A 15,539-nucleotide genomic window follows, 5' to 3' on the forward strand; every position below is an offset into this window, starting at 1 on the left:
AATCATGTCGCGGGTCAGCTTTGGCAGCTTGACATGTCTGGTTTAGATACACTGGCCTATAATCTGTAAGATCAATATTACCGAAACAAAAGCACACGTTCACCCCCCACTCCTGAGCTTATCCCCCTTCGTAGTGCTCCGACAGCCAAAAACATCAACAAGTACAACAAAAAAAACATAACAAACAATGCACTGTAGCGCCGGGGAACCACAGGGTGATGGAGGAGGAGAGGATGGACCACACGGTGATGGAGGAGGAGAGGATGGACCACACGGTGATGGAGGAGGTGAGGATGGACCACACGGTGATGGAGGAGGAGAGGATGTACCACATGGTGATGGAGGTGAGGATGGACCACACGGTGATGGAGGAGGAGAGGATGGACCACACGATGATGGAGGAGGAGAGGATGGACCACACGGTGATGGAGGAGGAGAGGATGGACCACACGGTGATGGAGGAGGAGAGGATGGACCACACGGTGATGGAGGAGGAGAGGATGGACCACACGGTGATGGAGGAGGAGAGGATGGACCACACGATGATGGAGGAGGTGAGGATGGACCACACGGTGATGGAGGAGGAGAGGATGGACCACACTGTGATGGAGGAGGAGAGGATGGACCACACGGTGATGGAGGAGGAGAGGATGGACCACACGGCGATGGAGGAGGAGAGGATGGACCACACGATGATGGAGGAGGTGAGGATGGACCACACGATGATGGAGGAGGAGAGGATGGACCACACGATGATGGAGGAGGTGAGGATGGACCACACGATGATGGAGGAGGAGAGGATGGACCACACGATGATGGAGGAGGTGAGGATGGACCACATGATGATGGTCATGTAGAACTGCACGAGGGATGTCACGGTTACCGGTGTAGCGGTAAACCCCGGTAAAAATGTTGACAATAATTAATAATTACCGCCTTGTTTTTGAAAAAAATATGTTACCGCGGTGGATTACGGCGCCCGCGGTTTAGGCAAAGTGAGCCTCATGAGGCGCCGTCTCCTCTGCTGAAGCTGCCGCAGGCGCCTCTGGAGCTACAACCAAAACTAAACTTTCTGGAAGCTGGAATCACGTCCGACACGACAGCGCAGGATCAGCCTCAGAGACGAGCCTGAAGTCTGGACATGTTTGTGTGTTTGAAGAAGCTGAAGGACAGTTGATACAGACAGTTTTCCTGTTTGTGGAACGAGCAGGAAAAAGTGTCTCTAAAGCAGCAAGACTTCGAACCTGTGACTCTCCTGCGTGACCGACTCCCTCTATAGCAGGAAGCTAACGTTAGCGTGACCGTCTCCCACAGCTCTATAGCAGGAAGCTAACGTTAGCGTGACCGTCTCCCTCTATAGCAGGAAGCTAACGTTAGCGCTTTAGCTGAAATGCTGATGTGGAACTTTGGGCTGAGGGAGTATGTAACGAGTCGCCCCATAGTGCGGCTGCAGCGCCACCGCCAGCATAAGCCGTGTCCAGATACCTCCGCACGATGGCACAAGGCGTTACGGGGCTCCCAGGGGCAGATTCACTCTCGCCGCAGTTTTATGAATTTAACAATAATCACTGTCTGAGGCATTTTCACAAATCTGCAAAGCAAAAGCTCACTGGAAGGACAACAACAGTTTTCCTGATATAGACGGTTTATCTTAAATATTCTTCTTTGTTTCTGGCGCTATAAATAGTTCATGTAATACCCTCGAAATGATCAACAACACATCGTTATAGTTCCTTTACTTTGATGTGAAAAGTTGCACTTTTGATAAGGCTTTGTCTGTACTTTTTTTTAAAAAATGTAATAAGCACTGTTAAACTTTTTTGAAACAATTTCAGTTTGTGTAGGACTATCAATGCTTTCTGAACACACATTAAAAAAAATACCGCAATAATACCGAAAACCGTGATAATTTTGGTCACAATAACCGTGAGGTAAAATGTTCATACCGTGACAGCCCTAAACTGCACCAGCAGCTTAAGTTTCCTCAGCTGCCGCAGGAAGAACATCCTCTACTGGGCCTTCTGGATGAGGGAGCTGATGGTTGGCTCCCATTTGAGGTCCTGGGTGATGGGGAAGGAGTCCACGATGGAGATGGGGGTGGGAGAGTCTGTCAGGGGGGCTGTGTCTTTCCTGAAGCTCCAGGTTGTTGTGGCTGCACCAGGACACCAGCCGGTCCACCTCTCTCCTGTAGGCGGCCTCATCCCCGTCAGAGATGAGCCCGATGAGGGCACGAGTTTTGAAACGCATGAGTTGCAAAATCCGTGTTTCATGATTGTGTTCAGAAATGATGTTTAGTTTAGCTCAATTGATTCTGCAATCTCTGATTATTCCTAATTGAAATAACTGGCATAAATCTCAACAAAAACAAATGTAATGAGAGGTGAATGAATGACAGATAAAAACAGCATGTTTGGAGCTGTAGGAACACATTGGGAGAGGCCAAATGCTAACAACATCTTTAGTCGTTTTGTGTGACTGAGCGCACACACAAAGACAGATGCAGGTATGGAAGAACGGGGGCCTGTTCCTGTAAAGACAGTGATCAGTGCCCCCCCCCCCCCCCCCCATTCAAATATTCAGCACTGAAGATTCCGCCTTGTGTGAACCTGCTTTTGAAATGACAGATACTGTACAAGCAAACACAACAAACCCTCGTCTCCGAAACGGCCTGAAATGAAAACGGGACATGTGATGACATTTACTTAACGCTGTGTTCTCGAGCGGCGCGTTTTTCTCTTTTAAGTGTTCGCTTTTACGAGTGGCAGAAACGGTAATACGGGCCCTTTATATATGAATATACGGTCGAAGGAATCGAGTTGACATTTGCGTCTGGGAGGACTAATGGGATTTTCTCCGTGCGGAGCAGCTGATGAATTAATAGGAGGACGTGTCTTTGTCACCGCGATGCTCACTCCAAGGCAACACGCGTGTATGATGGAGTGTATGTATCACAAAAGAGCCAAGTAAAAGCTAAGTGCATCACTCTGTTCTTTGGACTCACATTCAGCTAATTTGACTTCTTTCTGGTTTTGTTTTAAGAGCTTTATCATAAAAAAGTCCTTGTAAACCTTGTAACCATGTTATTTTGGTTTATTCTTTAGTTTCCATGGTCCAGCATATTACAGAAAGCTGTTGGGATACGATCCTGTGACATGGAAGCTACAATCATCCCATCCTGTGAGGCTGGCTGGCATCTGACATCAACACGTGTGTGGGGTTCTGTTGCAGGATTAGTACCATGTGTACTTGCATGTCTCTACAATAGTGGTTCCCAAAGTGAGGCCCCAGAGGAACTGCAGGGCCCCCAAAAGTCGTCTTCACTGTCGACATAAAAAGATATTGGGCCTCATTCACGACACATTCTTACGCAGTTTTGTTCTTAACGTTTTGTTAGGACAACGTTCTTCTGTAAATCAAATCAAATCAAATCAAATCAAATCAAATCAAATCAAATCAATCAAAACAACTTTATTCATCCCAAAGGGCAATTCTGTAAGAACAAATCCTAAGAACACTGAGGAGGACTGCTACGCAATAAAAAGTATCCAGTTCTGTGCACGATGCTCCTGATGGAGTCACTGGTTTTGTATAGCCCGATGTCACAGCAGTGATACAGGTGCCTCACAGGGCTGCACCGAACATTAAGGCAATAAAACAAAACAGTAACTGAGACAATGTAAAGTCCAGGCAAGTGAAGTATCCAGGCAAACATTACCATAATGTCCAATTAAATGTCAGCAGGTGATGAGGAGCGGTGTGGGTGTCCCTTGTCCTTAGACTCTCCAGCAAGGCGAGGAAAAACTAAAGTCCAGGGGGAGAAAAGAGGGAGAACACAGAAGGGGAGATCCACCCCCATGGACGGACAGGTTATAGACCCAGAGCCAATGGGAGTCCCTCAGCAGACGGGCCAAGATCACAGAATGTCCAGTCCATGTTGGAACCAATGGCTTTGTCACGACGACACTAGGGGCTGCCATTGCTGTAGTACCTCCATATAGCCGCTAGGGCCCCATTGGAATGCATTGCACTTTAGACACATTAAAAACCTGGTTTCTAATTTTCCTAAACTTTCTACAGCTTGATTTTCCTTCTGTGATAACGCTGGGTTAGTTACAATAAAAGGCACCAGACTGTTTTTTTGTAAGAATTTTTTTAGAAATGCACAAACTACACGTCACGCAAGGGCGGAGTCTACAGTGAAGATCCCGCCCTTATGCCCATTTTAGGAACATGCTTCAAACGGGGAGGAGTGAGGAGGAGTTGTCTGTTTTACGGTCTATGGTTGGAGCATATTTCTCATTGACTGATCCATGTAGACAGGGTTCCTCCGTTTTCTTCCACTTGTCCTTTGCCGGGTCGTGGGGGCAGCTGTTGGAGCTGCCCATATCACATTGCACCAGCCCCTATGGTTCCTCCTGCAGGTGGTGGGTCCACAGAAGGACGGCCTCATGGTTCTAACCGGGCCTGTTGGTCTCTCATAAGGGGCTTCTGAACCGCTCTTTGTCTGACCCGTCACCTAGGACCTGTTTGCCCTGGGAGACCCTACCAGGAGCACGAAGCCCCCGACAACCGAGCTCCAGGATCATTCGGGTGCTCAAACCCCTCCACCACGTTAAGGTGGCGGTTAATGGAGGGGAGGAGACGCCATGTGAATAGTAATGAACAGACTTCAGATATAAAGAAACATTGTATCATAATAACATAAAGTCTGAGTCATATATATTTGTATATTAAATCTCATATTAATGAATTACAGGAAATGATAATAAATTGCAGATGCCCTGTTTATTCAGAAATATGTTGGAAATACTTACAGTCTTATCAAGGGCAAGTAAAGTACTACTGTATTACTGCTAAAAGGTTTTAATGCCCTAACATTTATAAGTAGGACTGAATGTGCTGCTTTAACGTTCTTTGATAAAGAGGATCTCACAGAATCAGGTGTTCTCCTTGTTGAGCTACGCGGGCGGAACTTCACACCGCTGCATCTATGAAGGACTGACTCGCGGGAAGAGAAGGGAAACGCTTTCATGATGTACAGGTTAAATCTATTTCATCATTTTGTAATGAGACAAAGATGTGGTTTGGTGCTTGAGTGCGTGGCGCCGATGGCCGAGGTTTTCTTCTTTTGGGGTTTTCTTGGTTACTAGTTTTGGTTTTGTGTTTTGCCGTTTGATGCACACCACACTTTTAGTCCTTTTATAAAGAAGTGGAGACTTGTGCTAAGTAGTCCTCACACGCACACGCTTCCAGAACACACATGTACTCTACTACTTTGAAAGAGTATGTATCTTTAACTGTTCTTTTTTAATCTTTTTAATTTGTATTTGTATTTGTATTTATACTTTATTGTCCCCGTAGGGATATTTGTCCTCTGCATTTAACCCATCCTTCGATGCCGCTTTGGCGACCCGTAAGGAGCAGTGGTCGACGGCAGTGCCGCGCCCGGGGACCCATCTCCATGACGTGGAGCCAGGCTGATGGTCAGAATTAGTGATGCGCGGGTTGCGGGTTCCACCGCGGGCCCCGCGGTCTGCCCGCGGTTCGGGTCGGGTCGGGTCGTGAAATTGTCCTTCGATCGCGGGGCGGGTTGGGGCGGGTCAAAAAATGCCGGTCGCGGGCACTCTATGCCTCCGTACGCGCATTCATTGAATTCATTCACAACTTATTCCGTCGTCTTTACAGCAGGTTTTTAGCGTAAATATACGTCGGATTTTCATAAAACAAGCAGCGTTTTGCAGCTTGTGATCCAGAGAACGCTTTTGTGGAGCTCACGTCTCCTGTTTTGCACCGTATGTGTGACTGTGTGTGACTTCGCGTTAGGCCGACCTCTGCTCTCTTCCTCTCTCCCTCTTGCCCAGCGCTCTTCAGAGGGAGAGAGAGAGAGTGCGCGCGGGGCTGACACGCCGGTGCTGTTCATACGGATCATAGTTGTAACGCGTAATTTTTAATGGTTGCGGGTGCGGGTGCGGGGCGGGGCGGGCTGTAAAAATAGAACAACGTTGCGGGGTGGGGCGGGCCGGGTCGGGTTAGAACCTGCTCCAAATGCGGGACCCGCGGGTTGAAAAAAACCCTGACCCGCGCATCACTAGTCAGAATCACCTGGCTGGAGGATTCACCTATTGCACATGTTTTTAGTGGTAGGGGAAACAGGAGTACCTGGAGGAAACCTACGCAGGAGAACATGCAAACTCCACACAGAAAGGCCAGGTCCTGGTGGGAATCGAACCCGGGACCTTCTAGATGTGTTTAAGAAGTATGTAAAATAATCAATGTTACAAAAAGATGACACTGCGGAGAAGCAGATCAACTTTATTTATGTATTTTGTATTTTGTGTTTTGATGTCTTGGACAACAACAACAAAAAAAGACGGCTGCATGAGACAGTTTAAACTTTAAATGAACTGGAACTGTAAATGATTTTGTGTTGATAAGCGGCGGACATACGTTTTTACTTCTTTCTGCTCCTTTTCATTCATGCTAAATGTTGTGTTGCATTTCTTAAATGAATGAAATAAATAAAAAAGTTTTCCATTGCAAACGCAACTGTTGGACAGTCAAACCAGACGGTTTGACATAAATCCACATTACGATGCTTCTCCTCATCGAAAATATTCACTACTTTTAGTTCTTTCATGGTCAAAGCTTAGTCTTCTCTTAATGTCGGACTTGCCACCGTCTTACGTACAGCGGTGCAAGCATAAGAAATATAACCGGGGAATAGCATATACATGCCTCTATATCCCGGTTACTGTTAGAGAATCCAGGTTTCTTATTAACTCATTGACTGCCAGCCATTTTCAAATCAGAGAGCTCCCCAGTGCCAAAGGTTTTTCAGGATTTTGACAGTTTTTTCAAGACCCACAGACATCTTAGGTTTAGGTCTACAGGCCAACACGAAACCCACCAAAAGAAAGATTTGACTCTCTCTCATCTAAAAAAAAGGTTTGTTTGTACTTCTTTCCATTCTTTAGTGAGTAAAAAATTGACGTCTATAGACGTTCGGATTTCAATTGACGTCCATAGATGTCATTGGCAGTCAATGAGTAACCGGGAAACTGGTTTCTATAATCCGATAATAGAATAGGATTAAAGACCAAACCAGAATATTAAAAGCTCCTAATAATAACCCGGAAACTTGTAACCACACTCATGGATTACACCACAGATTGTGTCATAGCCTCAACAATATCCTGGACGACTGAGAGCCAACACAAACATTAAAATCTGTGTGACATAGATCGGAGTGGTGTGGTGGGTTTCTTTGAGCGGGATAAAGGGAGAGCAACTCAATTATACATGACAGAGACAAAACACCACTCCAGGTAAAGAATTAAATGAAAGGGTTACAATAAAAAAGCATAATAGGATGAAATGGTGTAATGCTTGATACAGTGGTTGCGTCTGAATTAGCATGAGCCCCTTGTATATTTGCAGTAGCAGCAGGTGTGCGAGTGTGTGGGAATGTGTACCACTGGAGAGCAGGAAGTCCAGTTCTGATCATTGGGTCTGGCACACAGCTGCGTCTACATGCATCCCAAAGGATCTTCAGCAACCTGCAAAAGTTTACAACCAACTTTTCTTATCAGCCTTCACCTGCTTTGGGGAATAGTGCTGTCGGAGTGAACAGTTTAGTGGAAAAAAGGAGAAAATCCAATTATTTATCCAACACACACTACAATCTCACCGCTCGACTTGACTGCTCTTTTCCACGCCGTGTTACAGTGTTGTTCCTGATCAGTCTTTCCTCTTGATTGAAGCTGCTGCACAGGAAAGGGGAGCAAGAGGAGAAGGGGTAGGAGGGGCTTACGGAAGCTCATTTAAAGATCAGGAAGTGAAACGAGATACTGCAACGGCATCTTCGCAAATGCCCATATATGATCATGGTCGAAGCAGCCAGAGGGGGAAAACAAAGAAGTGGAAAAAAATGTACTCTTTACTTTTACCACCTTTACTTTAACAACTGCTGAATTATGAATATATTTGACTACATTCAACAACCAATAAATACTTAAAAACTGACAGCTTTTATTCTGTCGAATAGTTGCTACATTCCTCATCCAATCAGAGATGTATTAAGATTAGGCACCGCCCACTATCCTTAAAGGCACTTCACCTGATTTTGTTTCTGGCATGGAGCAAAATGTATTTTGTCCTCCCCTAGTATATGGAAATTCAGACATTTGTGGGGAAACACTGTGCATAAAGCATATGTTTCAATGTCAATAACTTCCAGGTGATAACATTTGGTAACATTTTCTATGATGCGTTGGTTTGGTAACCTTAACATCAAGCGAAAAACTCATTCAGCAAAATTGTAAATTGGAGTGCTAAGATTCTGGAGCTCCTCAGACTCCACTTTCTGACCGGTGCTCTGGACAGGTGTATTCTGGCCAATGATGCTCATCCTCTTCATGGTGAATTCTGCTACTTGCCTTCTGGTTCGAGGCTCAGGGCTCCATTGGTGGGAAAAACAGATACAAATGTTCCTTCATACCTGTAGCCATCTCCACTCTAAACGCTGAGTATAAAAGGAGTTACAGGCACCAAATTCAGTGTGAGGGGAAGAAGTTGTTGTATTCTCTTGTTCTGTTGTTGTACAAAAACTGCCAAGGCCTCTGTTTTTGTAAGGTTTTGCACTTCGGCATCTTGTTGAACTGGTGAATGAATGCATTTTTATTTTCTGTTTTTATGTATCTATTTTTATGTATCTTGTGCTGCAAAACTAATGCCCCATCGGGGACATGAAATGAAGTAAAGTGAAGTGAAGTGAAGTGAAGTGAAGTGAAGTGAAGTGAGTTTTCTGGAATTTCAGTGAAAGTGACCCTGAAAAGTGAAACATGCAATTAAACAAATATGTTAAATAATAAAGCAGGGGTTCTGGAAAGCTCTGGAAAATGTACAATTCACAGAAGTCATAGGTCCAAAATATCCAAATGTCGCCAGGGAAAAGTTTTGTAACTGACGACAGTTCCACAGCAACAAGGCAAAAGTGACTTCATTTTGTTCTGCAGCTCAGGGTGCAAGAACAAGAAGTTCTTGCGTCTTGTGAAGCATGAATGAGCCTTTAGTCTGCTAATTTCTTGTTTTACAACACTGTCTCATAAGAGCAGGGCCGCCTTAACCACTGGGCCCAGGGGCCTACAAAAAAAAAAAAAAAAAGTTCTACACCTCTGTGAGAATAAGTGAGCATGGCTCTGATCGCTTACATTAATGAGTCAGCTGAACATGTAGTGGAGCCATGTCAGGTTAGAGTGAGTGGGTGTGGGGGGGGACTATAATTCATGGTTAGCCCAGGGGCCTAGGGGTAGGATGAGTCGGCCCTGCATAAGAGCTATTCATTTTCCATTAAAGTGATAGTCTGTAAGCAGAAAACCCTTCTTAGTTTGCAAAATGAGGAGAGCTGGAACAGAGTTTTCAAAAATAAATGATCAAGCTCCTCCGCCTCCCTCCTGATTGGACCTGACGGGCTGGTTCACAGGTAAAGCTTGTCTCATTGGTCAACACGGGAGGATACAAGACTCTTAACATAAAATAAGATATATATACTATTACTTACTTTACACCAAAATGCAAGACCAGGTGGAAGATTTTGCACATGTTATAACATTTGTAAAACATTTAGACTTCCAGACAATCACTTTAAGAGAAAAATGTGTATATCTATAGTTAGCTACAGCTCTCTGGTCAGCTAAGGGTGTTAAAACAATATCAGTGACACTATCTATAAACAATGACTTTTGATACAAGCGAATAATCTCAACTGGACCTAGAAGAGTGCCATTCCTGCTAACTGTGCTCCTGAAGGGACGGCTCCGCTCTGCTCTGGCCTTCACATTCACAGCACAGACTCACCCCTGGGGTCGGAACAACCTCCAGCTTTGTTAGTGGCTATAGGGCGGGGTCAGGCTGAAGCTGATTGGCTGATACATGTACGACGTTTCACTCTCATGACTTATGATTGGTTGATGGACCAACTATCCTACTAGCTATGCTAGCTTCATGCTACGTATGTTAATGTTAGCAAAGTGATGCTAATAAGTGCAGTACTAAAGTATGCACATGGACCTGCTTCTGCTTGACTTTATTTGTATGTGATACATGTTTATAGTCCACCAGAAAACAGCAAAAAAGAATGAAAAATTGTGATTCCCATGAGAGGTTTTCTCCTTCTTTGAATGACGCGTTGACGTCTGTATCTATACCCAATATTTAGTTTCAGCTAATTTAGATCACCATTGAAAAGGAACGTTTATAATTGCTACAAACTTTGAGATCAACACATAGAACTGAGGAACAAACATGTCAGAGCGATATCAGAAAGAAAGAAAAGTTCACCTGGGGAAGCGCATGGTAATCCACATGGCTTTGTTTACAATAAATCAACTCAGAAAGAGTTAGCTCCAGCTACTGTTCATCCATCCAGTGAAGAGAACTGGTGTTATTGTTTGTTTTGACAGTGCGTCCCATTAGGGATCGTGTTTAGATTAAAAAATAATGCATGGGCTTACCCTCCATACACAGGGCTTATCAGGGCATCTATTATTTATGTTGTGGGTGACATCAAAGGCCCCATTTTCTGAGATACATGTATGTTAAAAAAAAGCAAGTAGGAACAACAACCATCCGCCCACCTGTGTATTGCCATGTTTGTGACCATCAAACGAAATGTATCTGTTAAAATAGGGGGTATTATGCTTTTTGCTTTTTGGAGGTACAGTATTTGGTAATCATTTCAAACACATCTTGAACTCTATCTAGAAAATGCTATATACTGTATCCCTTGATCTTTCTTCCTGGTTCAACAGGCACTCTGTCCCTAAGCTCCTCCCCCGCTCCCCTTCACAACAAACCTCCCCTGTTAGAATAGAGAAATGAAAAGGGAGCTTTTAAATAGTCGCAAAAGCCTCAGTCCGTATCTGGTTTAGCTCCGTGACTTGAGCTTGAGTGTTGATAAGAGGTCCAGCTGCTTCAATCTTCTCTCAGGAGGAAAATAATGATTCCAGTATTAGTTCATCAATTTATAATGAATGAGCTTTTTCTTAGTCCAGGCATTAGTTCAGTTCTCCAGAGGAGGTAGTTCCTTCACAGTTCATCCCTTTTGTCCGTCTCTACAGTGAGCTGCCAGGTCCAATACAACAGTCCACCACTGTGCGCTACTTTTCACTCAGTCACTCCCTGCTCCAAAGTGCTCGCAGCAGGGTACAAGCTGTCCCCTTTCTGACTTTCCGATAAACCAGTGCAGAGCCAGGTCCATACGCAGTTACCAGGAGTCCAGATAAGTAAATATGTTTGATGTCTCTGACCGACAGGACCGCTTGGCAAACGATCCACTTACTCCACGAATCCACCAGAGCTGTGAAAGTCCTTTGTGGCCTCACTTTGTCAAAAAAAGCCTTATCAATTGCGTTGAGATTCCAGTTAATCAATTCCATAGTTTAGTGGTCCAAGAGAAACAAAAAGTCAAACAAAGACAGAGGCAAGAAAAAAGCACAAAAGGAGCAGTTAGAAAGCACGTCTGCACTCCACAGAAACAGGAAGTAAAAATAAACTGGCTGTATGCATTCTGCTCTGCGATTGGCCGCTGCTTTCCGTACGTTCACTTTAGGGTCGGTAAACCCACATTTCTCCTGTTCGCTCTGGAATCAGGCTTTAAAGTTCAAACATGTTTGATTTCCTGTGACTGGGGTTTAAACTGTACGGATTACACATTTTTTTCAGTCTAAAAGGGATATTTCAGGATTTTTGACATAGGGCCTCATTTCCTCATTATCCAGAGTGTTGCTGATTTCTGGAAATATTTTTTTTGTAATTCATGCAGTTCTTATATTTGAAGAGTTTCGTGGCACTAGGCTTGTGCTAGGGTAGCACATTTCTATGGTATCAGCTAGCCTGCATTAAAAACAGTGTGACCCGCTCCACAGAGCACCTGAGGCAAATCACTGATAACACCAGACTAACCATATACATGTCTGTGTCCATAGAGTATTTTGAACCATTTTGCATTTAAAAGAACTTATATTTGAGCAGCATCAGCTTCGTGGTTGTATAAGCTACGCAGCGGCGGAGTGATAGTTCCTCAAAATGCGATCATTCATGTGACGCAGGTCAGTTATATTCCATACATGACTCTATGGACACAGACATTTATTTATATGGTTAGTCTGGTGTTATAAGTGATTTGCCTCAGGTGCTCTGTGGAGCGGGTCACACTGTTTTTAATGCAGGCTAGCTGATACCATAGAAATGCGCTAGCCTTGCACTAGCCTAGCGCCACGTAACTCTTCAAATGTAAGAACTGCATGAATTACAAAAAAATATCTCCAGAAATCAGCAACACTCTGGATAACTAGGAAATGAGGCCCTATGTCAAAAATCCTGAAACATCCCTTTAAAAGATCTTGTGAAGAATGGAGGGATCCACACCACACGACGACTGGGAGTTCACACATAACGAGTAAGAATCATGAGAACGACAGACTACACCAGTCTGTTACAGCTGATGCTTTATAACAGTCTCTCCTTAGAGTGGCCATCCCGCCTTTGCTCTGCCCAATCCCAGCACACCTTGGAGGCTAAGCAGGAAGGGCCTGGTCAGTACTTGGATGCGAGTAACACCAGGAAGTCTGGCGAATATAGTGTGTGTGTGGTGGTGGTCGGAGGGGCCGATGGCACAGATTGGTTGCCCCACTTCCGTCAGTCTACCCAGGGCAGCTATGGCTATAATAGTAGCTTACCACCACCGAGTATGGAGTGAACGAATAATGCAATATAAAGCGTCTGTGAGTGTCCAGAAAAGCGCTATATAAAACCAATGCATTGTTATTATTATTTCGAGGGGAAATACTGACCCCAGATCAGCAAAGACAGGCCTCTTTTTGCGAGTGTGGTAAACACATACATGTCCTGATTGGTCAACAGTGTCATGTGATCACTGTCGGCCAAACACAGTTCAGTGCAGCGGCTACGAGTCTGTCTCCTGAACTTGTTTATCGTTCTGTCAAATGGATATAAAAGTCGGCGACACAAGGACGTTTTTCAGTGGATTTAATAAGAAAAGGAGACGGACCTCAGCCCGAGAGAGAAGCAGCTGGATAGAAGTACGACTCCAAACTCAGTAAACTCTGTTCATGGTTGAAATGTAGCTGGAAAAGGTGGTTCATGTGGACTTTAGGTTATGTAATGTTGTGCTGTTTGGCGTGGTCTTCGTACCGCCGTTATGCTCACACTTCTCCTGTGTGTCCAAAATCAGGCTTCAAAATCAAACATTTCCTGCGACTGAGGTTTAGTCACGTCTTTCTACCGCCCACACTACGCGATTCGAACACCGGTCCAGTCGTGACCCCCAGGAGGAGCATTTTACAAGCTCCAGTTGCAGCATGGAAGGTTCACAGATTACCCAAACATGCCACAAAGATATTCTTGGAGAGAGAACAATATTGTAACATGGTAAAAAGCTCTAAAAGAGTTGATTTCGAATAACACCCCCCCAATAGTGGAGAAAACATGCAAATATGAATCATTTTTCACACCTGTATGTTGATTCCATTTCAATAGTCATTTTGAACCAAACCAAGAAATGTGACTTCACTAAGCTTTTGTCCCCGCGGTTAAGTCGCCTCTGCCTGGTGTAGTTTGGGTCTGCGGCAGAGCGCCTCTCCTCCTCGGTTATGGGGGAGTGAGACTGTCATTACTGCTGTCTGTAAGAGAGTGTGGGCAGCGAGTCAAGGCTGGAGTTCGGACTGTGGAAAAGTACCGCGTGGACACCTTTCATTTGAGAAACTTGCCGAAGACGCAGCATCCTCCCCACTATTTCTACCTTAAGAGGAGAGGGATTCATGTGCTTTGGATGTTTCGAAAGGCACTGCATGTGTCAGCTGTTATTAATATTAATCCAATCCGGAGGTCAGTAGAGAAGCCAGAAGTATTTACAGTGGAGTTTGTAGATAAAGAGTTGAAGCTGGTGTGGACTTGGCAGCAGTCTGAATATGCACCAGTCCAATTCCTCATCGATGGAGACGTCCTTGTTTATGGCTTAGGTATCTGCTGTATCTGCTGTATCTGTACGTAGGACTGTTAGTCTGGAGGATCATCATTTCTGTGCACGCCAGATTCCCATAATCTTTGTTGAGGTGTCTGATGTCTGCTGGCAGTGATGATGATGCTACTCAAAGCTGTTTTTTTCAAGTTTGGGTCAGTCTTGTGAAAGCTGCTTGCTGAGCAGTCATGTTATCCAAACACATTTGTTTCGAGGTGTAATGGCCCTCAAGATTTGCCTTCTTCATCACTGCCAGCCCCTCGCCACATACAATGCGCACTGGCCTTTCACTTCGACGAAGGAGAAGTCATTTGTCAATTTCCTGGAATACGTGGCATTTAAGATCCACCTCCCTTGTCTTAACGGTCGCCATGATGCAGCACTCAAGTCAGTCACTGTCAGACACGTCACTTAAAATCACATGATCCTGGTCTATACTACAGTATATTAAGTATGTAAGTGTACTGTTAGTCCAGCCTCTAATCCAACACGCACAGACTGACCTTGATAGTCAGATAGTACGTGCAAGTTTCAGCAAAACAAGTTTATTTCAATCACTAACCTCGTGTTTTGGCCCAACATGGATCTGCCAGTACTTTTCGAGGTAGGACATTAACGTAACAGTGACACGAGCATAATCATAACACTAAGTTACGAACGTTTTTATAACTTTTGTAAGCAAGCAAATAAGATTACATATTTCACCAAACTCTTCAATCCGTTCTGGCTCGACTCCCAAATATCCAGAAATAAAAATTGAAGGCTGCTGTCTCCAAGAGTTATGATCGCTGCTTCACTCACTCGGTCGCATTACATACGTCAAGGCCAAACGCTAGCGAGTGGGTAAAATCAGATCCAGTCGTTTCAAACTTGAAAAGGAGTCATTCAGGATCATTCAGGTGCTCAAACCCCTCCAGGTTATGGTGGAGGTTCATGGAGGGTTATATCCAGAGCCTTTGTACGAGATGAGTGTGAGGGTATGGTAAGACCAGGCTACCACCCCTGTGTTTCAACATAGGTCCACATCTTCCAAACGCTGGTGCGATTTTAGAGACCACTTTGAACATGCTAAATGAACCATCAATCCCACACTGTAAGACTGAAACAGATGAGTAGAGCCCAGGACTGACCTGCTCTCACTGTACGAGTGGCATGACCAGAGCGGTGTGAGGCGTTACTATGGATACAAGTGGTCTGTACTTCCACCCTGTCAAACAACGCATCTAAACACCCAAAATAACATCCATTAAATAACTTTGGCAAGGCTAACTTCATCAAAAAAAATGTAGCCAAGCTTATATTGCAGCTGAATGTTTGTGTCTGCAGTGATTTCTTAAGGAAGATGTTTTCAGTAGTGTATAGCCCTCACTCACCTCTCAGACTCATGTCAGAAAACCCTGTGATCGTGTTTGTGTGTCATGAGCAGCCAGTGGTGGACGTAAGTTAAGACATGAATAGAAAACTATTGAGAGTCCTGGGTTGCATATGGAAAGTGTTTGTG

At 44.6% G+C, this 15,539-nt stretch overlaps 1 protein-coding gene across 1 annotated transcript in view; it reads left to right on the forward strand.

The window, feature by feature from the left end:
• Nucleotides 1-218: 218 nt before the first annotated feature.
• The window catches only part of LOC306978287 (uncharacterized protein), a gene marked incomplete at both ends in the record, with an annotated part of 236,313 nt that continues 220,992 nt past the window's right edge, over nucleotides 219-15,539 (forward strand). Inside the window, one exon of the mRNA XM_079576810.1 lies at nucleotides 219-325. Within this exon, the coding sequence (XP_079432936.1) occupies nucleotides 219-325 (107 nt within the window). The remainder of the gene's footprint in view (nucleotides 326-15,539) is intronic.

The sequence above is a fragment of the Gobius niger genome (genome assembly GCF_951799975.1).
Source record: "Gobius niger genome assembly, chromosome: 19".
Taxonomy (NCBI): Eukaryota; Metazoa; Chordata; class Actinopteri; order Gobiiformes; family Gobiidae; genus Gobius; species Gobius niger.